This window comes from Microcaecilia unicolor, chromosome 1 (assembly GCF_901765095.1).
Source record: "Microcaecilia unicolor chromosome 1, aMicUni1.1, whole genome shotgun sequence".
Lineage (NCBI taxonomy): Eukaryota > Metazoa > Chordata > Amphibia > Gymnophiona > Siphonopidae > Microcaecilia > Microcaecilia unicolor.
Genome location: NC_044031.1, coordinates 287,811,785 through 287,825,667, shown reverse-complemented (window position 1 = coordinate 287,825,667; position 13,883 = coordinate 287,811,785). Strand labels below are relative to the sequence as shown.

Genomic DNA, 13,883 nt, shown 5'->3' with positions numbered 1-13,883 from the left:
ACACTCTGGTACACACATTTGTTTTTGGAGATTTTTTTGTTTGATAAGTTAACACTTTTACCAGTCCGTGTCTAGGTTTGATCATTCTGTACTTGACTTGTTGCAGCTGTCCGGGTCTTGCTAACTCTGTGTAAATGGAACCGACATTTCAGCCATAATGCTTTGACTTTCTTTAGGGGTATACCAGTTCAAATCAAGCAAATCTGTGGTTTCACTAGTAGTAATCATTCCAGCAATCAAATATATAGAACTAGAGAGGAAAAGACCTCAATGGCTGCTGATAAACCAGAAATATAGCATACCTCAGATCAAATCATTAGTCATAAAACCTCCCCTTATTTTTCAAAGCATATCTTTTCAATCATATCAGTATAGCATAAGTGCAGCTGTATAAAAAGGCAGGGAACTTTCAACAGGCTCAGGCTCAGTGGAACTGTCTGTTTCACTAAAGCTTCTTCAGGAGCAGAATGCTTGATAAAGACCCGCTGCCAGTATTTTACAACCACTGTGGAAACAGTTCATCTGCTGCTCTGGAATTGTTTCCACAGCAGGTTAGAAAATGTTGGCATCGGGTCTTTATCAGGAGTACCGATAATAGGAATCTGTTTTGTATTTCGGTTTCTTCAGTGTACGCCACAGCATGATGGCTGAAATGTCAATGCCCACTTACTCAGACGTGGCAAGACCCTGGCAACTGCAACAATCATGGCGCCAGCCGCGGAAGCCTAAGAGAACGTTCTGCACTTGAACTTGGAAATTGCAGACACTTGTGACCTGATGAATGCTGAAAATGTGTGCACAGCATAGCTAGGAGTGTTGGATGGGTTTTTTGCTTTCTTAAGGATTCAGGGTGTTGTGGTTTCCTTTCAGACCGCTATGAAGGTGATGCAGTTCAGCAGTGAGGAGGTCCGAGAAATACTCAGGGTGCTGGCTGGTATTTTGCAGCTGGGAAACATTGAGTTTGCCACCGCTGGTGGTGCACAAGTCTCTTCCAAAACAGGTGAGAGCTCTTCCTTGTATATATGAGAGCTTATATTCAAATGGACCTGTAACCCCACTCTCCAGAGGTTTTCAGCCCTTAAACAGGTGGAATCAGGCCAAAGATATATCTAGACACCCTGATACTATCCATATATTAAGGGGTGGAGTGGAGTGAGGGAAAATATTGTCAGCATAAAGTCCTGACATGTCTGGTGAAGTATTGGTCCGCTCTTCTTTAACATTCCTTATGCTATCTTTTTTTTTTTTTTTTTAATTACACCTAGCTCTGGGAAGGTCGTCAGAGTTGCTTGGGCTGGACTCAACGCAGCTGACTGAGGTACTGACTCACAAATCAATGATACTCAGGGGAGAAGAGATTTCAACACCTCTCAATATAGAGCAGGTAAGGACGAAACGGCAGTCATCATCGCACAAATCTGGAAAATGAACGGGAGTCATGTGCAGATGCAGATAACAGCAGAGGGCTGATTGCAGACAGCTGGGCAATATGCAGGACAGTATCTCAGCTCATATGCGTTAGTCTGTCTCCACTGAGAAACCGATGGAGACAAAGGGATTGTACGTTTTTGTTCAATATGTGTCAGGAAAGTGTCACTGCTATTCACAGCGTTGTCTGAATTTTGAAACAGCTGTTACAATCTAAAATGAAAAGCTCAGCTTTTTTTTTTCCATAAAGCAAGTGCATCCATGTCCATGTGCATTTTAATTAAGCATCTATTGTGGCATGCTTAAAATAGATGGTTAGCAGTTGAATGAACTAATTTTCTCCTTTGTTTATATTTTTGTATGTTTTGTTTTTTTGTTTTTTGCTTTTGTGTGTCCATGCTTTTATTTTTTCAGGGACAATGGGTATGCCACATTTCATAAATGTGTGATTAAAGAATATTTGGATATCTTTATAAAATACAAGTAGCTACTGTATATATTTCCTTGAATTTTTTTATTATGTTGAAACAATTTTATTATGTAGAAAAATATATCCAACAAATCAACCACAATAACAGTTTGTCATTTTAAACAGAGAAAGGCTCCCCCCCCCCCAAAGACATTTAAAGTCTGTGTCTCCACGTGCAGAGAGCCTGTGGCTTGTACTCTCCCCACCATGAAAGGAAAGAGGCTACCACTCCATTGAACATTATTAAATTTTTTTTTGGGGGGGGGGGGGTTGCCAGGTTTTTGAAGCCTGGATTGGCCGCGGTCGGAGACAGGATGCTGGGCTTGATGGGCCCTTGGTCTTTCCCAGTATGGCGGTGCTTATGTACTTATGTCACCCTGTAGGAAAAGCAAACCCCAATCCTATCCTCCTTCAAGGTTAATGTAATCAGATATCCCTTTACATTCAGAGAATATTCAGTATCATACTACGCCCCCAGGGGGTTAATGTCTGCAAATATGGATCCCAAATTTGTAAAAAAAAAAAAAAATGTTTGAATTTTGGCGATCCTCCCAAGCAGCCAGGAGATGAATCTGGTTTCTCCAGTGCCAGAAATGTGGTGACCCCTGTGAAGTCCACTATTGCATAATGCACTTACTGGCCACCAAACACATTTTCCTAAGGAGTAGGCCTGCCCCCCTGGAACAGCCCTGAAAGGATCCTGGTTTATCCAGTAACATTTGGTCAATAGAACTGATTCCACCCTGACCCAAGGCAGTAGAAAAATAAGTCTCCAGCTCATCCCAAAACCTCTATCAGTGGGCAGTGCCAAAGAGCATGTAAGCTCTTTGAGCAGGGATTGTCTTTCTATGTTAAATTGTACAGCGCTGCGTAACCCTAGCAGCGCTTTAGAAATGTCAAGTAGTTGAGCAGTATCTGATAGTAGCTTTCTTGCACCCAGGTGCATTTTACGAGAACAGGTATTTTCCCAATACTAATAGTCGTGTCCCAGCCAGAAAGGTCCCTCCCCAAGTCTTGTGATGAAATTTTTATTAATGATCGTTAAGATGCTGTCTCTTGACTCAGCAGCCTCTTCCACTTATCCAGCATTATCAGTGATACTGCAGAAGAAAAAGGCACTTTTTTAACAAGATAATCAACCCATTCTTGCAGCTGCTAGGCAACCCAGTATCTGCAGGGAGGCTTTCTGTTACCCCTCCCCCTCTGATATGTTCTCTAGACTTGCTGTGTTAAACTAAAGTAGCAATACAGCCCCCAGGAACAGTACTGAGCACTTGCCAGGTGCACATTGGAGACCCAGAGAAGATTAACAGACCTGACTTGCATCAGTAGAGACTGAGGAAACTGAGGGCAGCTTGCATGGGCACCAGGAGGAAATCTCTACCATCTCTCAGCAATGACATCCTTAGACTGACTCAGGAGCTCACTTGTGCTTTGGAAGAAGATGTGATCTGTACTCTGTTCAATGAGAGAATCTTTGCTGCAATGCCTGGTCTAGATGAGAGAACAAGTAAAAATGGGGGGGGGGGGGGGGGGGGGAATCCTTAGCTATGCTTGAGTTAACCCTTCAAAAAGCAGAAGAACTATAACTACCTCAGTGCACAGGGATATAAGTTGACAACCAGAAAGGGAAGCATCCCTTTGTGGCCTGGGTCAGTTGGCAGCCCTGCATTCTTTCCCGCTGCTCTGATGTTAGTACTGAAGGTGGCTGTTTCTCTTCAGCTCTCTCTGAGCTATTCCTGATTCTGGGGTTGGTCTCCATGTATGGAAGGACTCGTGACCCAACTTCAGGTTGCCAGCTTGTAACGGAATCCATTGTGGGGTGGGGGCAAAATCAGAATGCATTTGGACTTATGACCAAAGTTCATCTGGTACCCCTACTGGCTCCAAATCATTGCTTATTTAACAAATGACCGCCTGAGTGCCCTTTCACATTGTGAGAGGAAATGGCCCTCAGAAGAATATGACTGATTTTTAACTCATTTCAATAAAGAGAATATGGGGAGAGAAGAGAAAATTATATAGAGAAGCCTGATGCCACTTGGTCATGTCATAAGTTTCTCAGTGAGAAAAAAAACTTGTAGAGTCTAACTGAGCAAACAGATCTGTGTTGTGCTGTGGCTGTATACAATACAATGTATTCTTATAGTTCACAGCCACCACCAAGTTCTATGCAGATTATAAAAAAGAGCAACTCGGACAAATCCTGAGGAATTACAAAGTAGTAGTATATAAAAGTTAAGATAGAAATTTCCAAATTACAAAAAAAAAATAAAACAAATCCTTAAGAGATAAAAGTAATATCACGTAAAGTTAACAAGGTAAAAAGTTCTGGAACAGAGATGTTTTTAAAAGCTTTCAGAATTGACCACAACTGGTTACAATTCTCAACTGAACCGGCAACTTATTCCAAAGCCAAAAAAGAGAGTGTTCGTCTGAAATCATTTTTTGTACTACTTAACTAGGATACTGTAATAGCAAAGGATTTGTAGAAGTTCTAAGCCTTCTAGAATTGGGGAAAACCTAATAATTCCAGCATGTAAAGTGGAGTCTTAAATGAACAACTCCTAGAGTCCGATGAAAGAATTCTTTCCTATCCTAAGAACTGCCTGTTGATTCCACTTAGAATAATTTTTACAAGTAAAGGCCTTTTGCTTCCAGTATGCTTTCCATGTTCCTTGTGTTAAAACAATAATTCTGCTACAAGGGCATCTACTTTATCAGTGATACATTTTGTGGATCATAATGTCAAAGAAATGCAGTGAGACATGAAAGTGTATTTTGATAAGTCATGGTGGAGTGCTGGAATTTGTAGGGTCTGGTATTCTGTGCTGTGTATCTTAAGCCCTGTTTTGACTGGGGCATCTGGTGAAGAGCCAGGACGTCCAAGGACGTACCCAATTCCCTGACTATTCCTTATGCTGTGCTGAGTATGGAGCTTTTTGTGAAATATGTATACGGATGCAGACAGATATGTATTTGCCGGCACATCCAGTGGCAGCAGCCATTTCATTAAAACACACTCTGAGCAGCATTGTGTGGGGCTTTACACATGTATAAATGCCAGATTTTTGCAAAACCATGCATATGGGAGAAACTAATTAAGGAGCTGAGTGAAATTAGTACTTTTTTTGGATACTTTTAAGGTGGTGGTTGTGCTCACCTCAGGGGCATCTGTCTGGTCTTCACAGTCAGGTAGCAAACAGTTTGCCATATTTCCTAGCAGGTGTAAATGCTGAGGAGAAAATTACAAAGGGGGAGAGGGGCAATGGGACTTATATACCGCCTTTCTGTGGTTTTTTCCAACTACATTCAAAGCGGTTTACATATATGCAGGTACTTATTTTGTACCTGGGGCAATGGAAGGTTAAGTGACTTGCCCACAGTCACAAGGAGCTGCAGTGGGAATCGAACCCAGTTCCCCAGGATCAGAGTCCACTGCACTAACCACTAGGCTACTCCTCTGCTCCATATATAGATTTGGATTTCCCTGACTATACCTAAAATATTCATCCTTTGAATTTTCACACATTACATCAGTTCCACGTGTAATATTGCTGTTTACACATGTATGCAGTCTATATGGGGAAATGTTGCACAAGGCTTCTCAAATGACCACCTTTGTGTTTCTTAGTATTTTCTGACTATTGGAGCAACTTTGCTGGGGAAAGCTAGAAAATATATGTGGCAGAGTGGACTTAAAACTTGCTCGTCCCCTCTGCTATTATCTTCAATATGTGTATGTGCATGGTCAGAGATGCTTATGTGTGAGCGTTTTTCACTTTCTGGTGTGCGAGTGTGTACATGTTTTGTGTCTCCCCTCTCTGTAGGCGGTGGACAGCAGAGATTCGGTGGCTATGGCACTTTACTCCCAGTGCTTTGCATGGATTATTAAGAAAATAAACTGCAGAATCAAAGGCAAGGAAGACTTCAAGTCCATCGGCATCCTGGATATATTTGGCTTTGAAAACTTTGAGGTAACAGAACCTTAACTCTCACTGGACTACTTTTTTTTTAAGATTGCCTTCTTGCATGTGAAGTCCTCTGGGGTGGCTGGGGCAGCAGGTGCACTGTCTGCTGTGCGCAGATTGGTTCAGAAATTTATTTTTTTTTTTCCAACTTCACAGGCTAACCGGTTTGAGCAGTTCAGTATCAACTATGCAAACGAAAAGCTGCAGGAATACTTCAACAAGCACATTTTTTCTCTGGAGCAACTGGAGTATAGCAAGTAAGCTTCACATGACACGGGTTCCAAGGGGTGTTCTGTCTGTCTCTGACTCAGGGAGCAAAACCTGATGGGGAATTTAGATTTTTTTTTTTTTCAAACTTGCATTCCTAAATTTAGCATCAAGCACAGCTTTAAGCATGAATTAGTAGATAGATAAAGAAAAATTCAAAGAAAATCAATGCATCTATATACTCATTTAATAGAGATTAAAAAATCAAAAAGAAAACTGAATTAAGAGACTGACACTTCCCTGTTTCAAAGCCACACTCCCACTACTAAAGGTCCCAGTGGGACCTTAACCCCAGAAACTCTTGGCTGATTATCTAGGAAACCTATCTGCTGAGATGATTAAATGATCCACATGAGACAGTAACCCACATTGAAAATGAAGGTGGAGTTCTTTAATTTGGGGCTAAGTGAACTCTCTGTTTCAGCCAAGTGGGAGGTTCCCACTCCTAAACCAGCAGTAGTTGCTTCCTAGACCTAAAGGCTTGACTCCTCAAACAAGCTTTTGGCGAGACAGCCTGATTGCACTTTCCAACACGAGGTAGTTTAGTTTATTCAATTCCTTGTCATGTGCTCTTTGGTCTCTTTTCTGGTCTTTTGTGAGTGTGTATCTTTACTGTCATTATTGGAGTTGCTTTCTCTTTCTAAAATATATTGTAGATTGTACACTGCTCTGCTCTGCCCCGGCAGCTAGAGCCATTTTAGCAAGTTCTAATAAACTATAAAATAAACTATAAACTACAGTGGCCTCATGCTTCAGGGAAGATCATTCTATTGGAGTCTTATATACTGCCCATTTTATTTTATTTATTTATTTATTGCATTTGTATCCCACATTTTCCCACCTATTTGCAGGCTCAATGTGGCTTACATAATTTTGTTAACATTGTCATTACAGGATAACAGATACATTTAGTTTTGTGCAGGATTCATAGCGGTTTACATTGCAAGAAAAAGAAGCTCCATAATGGAGGGAAATAACATCTCAAAAGAATAAACCATAGAAAGAAGAAATCAGTTACCTGAGTAATCTAAAACTGTTAGCATAATACCAAGCTATTGATCAACAGTGGCATTCCTATGTCAGTTGCCACCCGGGGCGGATCGCTGCTGTGCAACCCCCCCCCCCCCTCCCGGGCGCATTACCTCCTGGGGGGGGGGGGGGGTGAAGGGAGCAGTTGTGCGGCTGTCAGCTCCGTGGGTTCCCTGCTCCAGAACAGGAAGTAATGTCAGAGGGAGCAGGGAACCGGTGGAGCCGACAGCCCCGCAGCTGCTCACTGCACCCCCTTGTAGCATGCATCCGTTGGTACACCACTGTTGATCAAACAGACAAGTCTTCAAAGCATTCCTGGATGAGAAATAGAAATATATATTTTAAATCTGATTGTAACTTACTCCATAGTCTCGTCTCTCCAAAGGACTCCCCCTACTCCCAACCAGTCCTTTACACTACCCAGTTTAAGTACCAACAAAAGTAAAATCCAGAGCATATACACAGTGTCTTAGCCAAGCTGCCATATTTGTGTCCCTCCCCTTTTCTCCAAGGGAATTTTTCTTTATATGTTTGCATTTGTCATTTACCATAAACATGGGGGGGGGGGGCAGAACCTGGAATAGTTGATATATGGTTGTGAGTAGGTTTGTAGGCAGTTTGTTGGAGTATTGGTTGGGTTTGATAATGGATTTGAAGTGTGGTGTTCATAGCCTTGCCTATATCTAGTGAGCATATGGTAGTGCTAGGTTAGGTATCCAGAATTATTTAAATGTATTTATTGTACTTTGATGAATTATGATTTTATTTGCTGCAATTTGGTTATGAGCGCCGTATTATTGTATTTAATTGTTGTAGACCGCATTGGGTTGATTTGCAGTCCAAGAAAGGTGGACTGTAATTTAAAACATATGTTCACTTGTTTCAGAGAGGGCCTAGTGTGGGAAGACATTGACTGGATTGACAATGGCGAATGTTTGGATCTGATTGAGAAGGTAATAAAGTTCCTTAAATTTTTTTACGTGATATTGTATGTGGTATTTGTTTGTAGAATGCTTAGATGTTTGCTGACATGCAGGGCTGGCCCAGGGGTATTGGGCATCCTAGGTGGATGTTCAGCCTTGCACCCTACTCCCTACCACCAAGCTGCAGCTCAAGGCCCTCCACACCTCTCATGTCTAGCAGCTCCCCTTTTCTTCCATACACCTCTGTAGTCCAGTATCTCCCCTTCCCTGCACTTCCTCTTCCTTACTGTCCCCTCCTCCCTTCCCTGCCCCCCCCCCAAAAAAAAAAGTGTTACTCAGCTTTCTTTCCCTACCCCCTCCAGGGGGATGTGGCAGTCATCATGTTTAAAGAAGACTCATTGTGGCCAGCGCAGGGCCATGAGCATCCACACTTGCCTGAGGCCTGCCAGGTGTAACCCCCTCAGAAACAAGAAGTTGTGTACTGATTGACAGTATTTCAGTTCAGGCTTTAGGGGAAAGGGACACTCACTACCTGTAGTTTTACAGAAAATGAATGAGGCACCAAAGGAAAAGTGTCCAATAGTCCAACTCCTTTTCAGATATGGGGCCATCTCTTTTAAATGTGCCATCATATGAGGCAAAAGTTTCATCCTGAACTGCTTAACCCTGAACATAAGAATACCCATACTGGGTCAGACCAATGGTCCATCTAGCCCAGTATCCTGCTTCTAACAGTGGCCAATCCAAATAGTAGCAACATTCCTTGCTACCAATCCCATGGCAAGCAGTGGCTTCCCCATGTTTGTCTCAATAGCAGACTATGGACTTTTCCTCCAGGAACTTGTCCAAACCTTTTCTTAAACCAAGGTACGCTAGCCACTGTTGCGACATCCTCCAGCAAAGAGTTCCAGAGCTTAACTGTTCATTAAGTAGAAAAATATTTCCTCCTATTTGTTTTAAAAGTATTTCAATGTCATGTCATTGAGCATCCCCTAGTCTTTATACTTTTTGAAAGAGTGAAAAATCGGTTCACTTCTACTCGTTCTGCACCACTCAGGATTTTGTAGACCTTACTCATATCACCCCTTAATCTGTTTTCCTTACATTAGAAAGGACAGGACACATCTTGGGTGATAAATTATCAAGAGGTGGGTCCTTCATCTGTTGATGCCTGTTTTTCTCTAACTTTGGTTGTGTCTTTGGAGCTGCTGATGTACATTTTTAAATGTTTTTTTCTCATTATTTTATACATAACCCTGTTTTACAAGGCTCTCCCTGAAAAGGCAAACGGTCACTTTCAGAGCCTTCTTAATAGGGCAAAACTGATTTCTGCTCAGGATTCACATTCTACCACTGGAGGCAGGAAACTCTGCCAGGACAGGGGTTTACTCACACCATATCCAAGTGAGTGGTAGTCCAAATCAGAAATAAATTTTATAAAGGTCAACGTTAAGCAAAGTGCTATAGAATGTATAAAATACAGGAAACAGTCTGCCTGTTGCTGAGTGACACCGTTTTCTACACATGGCCCCATTTTTCAACCCTTACTGACTTACGCAAATGAGACCTCACAGTGAGTCTGTGCACATGGTCCCACATCCCATTGCATCCCCCCCACAGGCCACCCCGAATCTAAAATCACCAACACAAAGTTGATTATTCACCTTGTAATGCAGCAGGGAAACTGCTATACAGTGTGGGGGGTTTCTTCCCAATCCTAGAGCCTTTCTAAGTTGTAGAACAAGCTATTTATTTATTTTATTAGTATGTATTTACTGCCTTTTTGAAGGAATTCACTCAAAGCGGTGCACAGTAAGAATAAATCAAACATGAGCAGTAGACATTTACAGCAGTAAATATATTCAAACAATAAAAAGTATGGCATAGTATACTACTTACAGTGTCAACACAATACATAATAGAACATTTAATTATCCCTGTAATGTTGAATTTAGCATGTTCTACATGTGGAAATGTCTTTTCTTTTGTAAAACTTGGCTGTATACCCACGTGTAGTAGGCCCACTGGAAAGATCGCACTTTCTTATATATGCCTGTGCATGTACATGTTTCTGGGGGTGTGTTGTGGTGGTATTTTATAGAACAGCAACAGAGAGGGTCCAAAGTACAGAGCACAATCCAGACAGCGGAAAGAAGGACCAGGAGCCTTCAAAAACAGAACAAAGTTTCTTTAATCATATAACTTGAACATTAATTCTTTCATAAATGACTCGACACGGGCCGTGTTTTGGCGCACAGCGCCTGTGTTGGGTATCAGTAAAGTTGTGATTTCTAAGAAGCAGCAGAGCTTTATCCTTTAGAGATGTCAAGTTGGATGATTGTCCCGCTTAATGCATATAAGATATGCTTGGTCGCTTAGCGGAATAGAGCCAAAGTGGTCCTTTCATACTTTGATCTATGAATCAAACCATAGATCAAAGTATGAAGGGACCACTTCGGCTCTTTTCACTCAGAGCGATCAAGCATATTTTGTATGCATTAAGTGGGATCATCCAACTTGTCATCTCTAAAGGATAAAACTCTGCTGCTTCTTAGAAATCACAACTTCATTGATTCTTGATGCAGGCGCAGTGCGCCAAAACACGGCCCGTATCGGGTCATTTATGAAAGAATTGATGTTCAAGTTATATGATTAAAGAAACTTTGTCCTGTTTTTGCTCCTGGTGCTTCTTTCTGCTGCAGGGTGGTATTTTATAAAATACGCAGCAGGTACATGCATGACGTAAACCAGTTCTTCACAATATTTTTGTGGCCATGACCCTATGCTAGTGGCCAAATAAAATTGTGTGGCTCCGAAGGTGCAGATTAATGGTGCAGCTACAGAGATCCCACCCAGGCTGAGACCCCAAATATGAGTTTTGCAACCTCATTTGGGGTGGGGTCCTGACCATAGTTTGGGAAGCTGTAGGTCAGTGTTTCCCAAGTCCGTTCCTGGAGTACCCCTTGCCAGTCAGGTTTTCAGGATATCCACAATGAATATGCATGAAAGAGATTTGCATAAAATGGAGACAGTGTATGTAAATCAAGTTCATGCGTATTCATTATGGATATCCTGAAAACCTGATTGGCAAGGGGTACTCTTGTTCAGGACTGGATTTGGGAAATACTGCTCTAGGGTATACACACACACATTTATGGTTTATTGGACTTGATGTGCCTCTCAGAATTATTAGGAGGAAAGGAATGCCATTTTGAGAGAAGAGAAGAAAAGAGGAAACAAGGGAGTAGGAATTATCATGCTTCTTCAGGCTGTCCTCCCCAGCTTCAATGAGTATTATAAATCTTCTGGTAGAGAGAGGTTTTCAAGCTCGATTTGAATTTAGAGAGCAATGATTCTGCATATAAGGACATGGAATTCCAAACTAGGGAGACTGCACAAAAATGCACTTTGATACGTTGATTCAGATTGTACCAAACATACGGATGGAATATGCAATCGGCCACCATGGCTCTTTGTGGCGCATGTAGTGTTATAATGGTGACTAGATATGGGGGAATGCCAGTATGTAGTAGTCTGAGTTAATGTAAGAATTTTGTATTCAGTGTGGGATTGAATGGAAAGCCAATGCTGTTTCAAAAGGGGAGTAATATCTCATTTCTTCAAACAACAAAGAATATGTACTGCCATATTTTGTACTGATTGCAAATGCCTAATGAGATAATGTGGGAGACCCGTGTAGACAGTGTTACAGTAGTCAAGGCATGAGGCAATCAACACACAAAGCAGTTTTTTTAGTGAGTTCTGGTTTAACTATAAATGCAGTGAAACTGTCTTAGAGCAGGTGTGAATTTGTGTGTGAGAATTTGCCTGCTATTGGAGCTGTATCTAGCTAGCTGTTCAGGAAAAGCTCCTGCAGCATTGACTTTCGTTGATCTGAAATACCTCCCATGAGCGTCATTTTTGTAACAAGGTGGACACATTGCACCTATTGTATCAAGGGAACATATGGGCCTTTATAGCATAGTCTTGCAGAAGCCAGTGCACAAAAGTGCGTCTTCTCTGAGGCAGGATAACTCTGTGAAAGCATGTGCTGTAAGAATCGGCACATAGGTATTTTCTACACCCTGGGAAGAGGTATTTTTTCATAGTGCTTGTTTTATATGGGTATACACCCCGGCAATTTTATACGCACTTAACTCAAGCATGTGAATTATGAAATCGCTATCCATAAACCTGTATCCATTTCTTTTCCCTAGGGCAGGAACCTAGGGGGCTGTACATATAGAGGGATATCATTTTTCCAAGGTTTATGTTCCTTTAAATCTCTTTATCCAAGTAAATGGCCTAAGTAGCCATACTTAGTTAAGTGGAATTAAATTGCCTGAAAGTCCATATGTGCCTTATGGCTGTATAGAAAAGATGGCAACTGTGTCGTGGAGGATATATTAGCAAACTGCTCCTGGGCATTAAATGTTAAAGCACCTGTCATAGGCATGCTACTAACATTCATAATTTGCACTATTGTTTTGAAATGCAGAAGGGTACATACTGAGTTTTGGCTGTCTAACAACTCATCTTCAAACAGAATACATCAACTTTGAAAACTGATGGGTTTTTAAAAGATAACTGCTCTGAATATTAGGCCCTTGGTTTTTAGTATTACTTCAAGTGTGAAATCCGTGCAGAAAGCACAGCCGTTCTGCATATGAAGTCACACTGCAGTGATGACATGTATTCAAAAAAATTCTGCTTCCATGTTATTAAAATCAGTAACCACAAAATAGTTATATACTTGGATCCATCTTTCTGTTTATAGAACAGTGCACCTGCAGTAAGAAGAAAAGCCTGAGCTATGCGATGTAGTATTACAATGAACCAAACCCACCATGTTATTAATTAAAAAAGAATAAAAAAGGTCAGGAAGAATTTGCTTTTAAAACAGGTTGATAATATGATAAAAGGTTTCAGGGGGTATTCACTAGGTTGTTGGAGAATATGCAACATAGCAAAAATGGGCAGTACTACTGCTTTCGCTGCATGGGAGGGTCCAGTTGTTCCGCATGGCAGAATTCCCTAGATGGTTGTACATACTACAGGTTCTTCCATTGTGCTTGAGAAATAAAGATATTAAGAAATTCAATCAGTATTTAAGAAAGTTTGTTGGGGGGGGGGGGGGGGAGTCTAAATTGCCACTGAAATTGTTAATCGGCTCCTGGAAAGTGGGAGGCCTAGGTCTGCCAGATATACAAAAATACAATCAAGCCTGTTAGCTAAGACATTTGGTTGACTGGTTACTAGACAAACAGGACTTTACCCCGCGGAAGCTGGAGCAAGTTTTTTTTGCACCCTTCCACTTGCATTACTTAATCCACGGTCCGCAAAGTGCGGTGCCGACTAAATTTAAGAGCAGTTTGTTGTTAGGCCCAGTGAGGGAAGTGTGGAGGGATTTAAATAGATACTGGGGTTTGGGAGCGGACATATCAGATCTATTACCGCTGCAGGGTAATCCAACATTTTCGCCTGGATCCGAGAATAAAGTGTTTCGGAGGTGGGCTACCACGGGAATAACAAGGGTGGAACATGTACTGGGGATAAGAGGCGGCCTGCTAGGCTTGGGGGCACTGGGGGTAGGAATTATAGCAAGTAATGAATTTGCATATCAGCAACTAGCTCATTATATTCAGTCTCTCAATATGGAACAGTTGAATAGTGGGCATGGGAGGAAAGTCAGAGAGTTCTTTAAAGCGCTTCCTGGGCAGCGGCCCTCAATATCGAATCTGCACAAGTTACTTTGGGTATTAGATCCGCAGAAACATACTGAAGCAATAAACAGAG

The 13,883-nt window shown here is 41.6% G+C and overlaps 1 protein-coding gene across 1 annotated transcript in view; it reads left to right on the top strand.

Moving 5' to 3' along the window:
• Window positions 1-13,883, top strand: part of MYO10 (myosin X) — a 468,050-nt gene that overhangs the window by 282,620 nt on the left and 171,547 nt on the right. Inside the window, exons 10-14 of the mRNA XM_030207302.1 lie at window positions 871-1,000; window positions 1,266-1,384; window positions 5,728-5,874; window positions 6,025-6,125; window positions 8,051-8,117. Of these exons, the coding sequence (XP_030063162.1) occupies window positions 871-1,000; window positions 1,266-1,384; window positions 5,728-5,874; window positions 6,025-6,125; window positions 8,051-8,117 (564 nt within the window). The remainder of the gene's footprint in view (window positions 1-870; window positions 1,001-1,265; window positions 1,385-5,727; window positions 5,875-6,024; window positions 6,126-8,050; window positions 8,118-13,883) is intronic.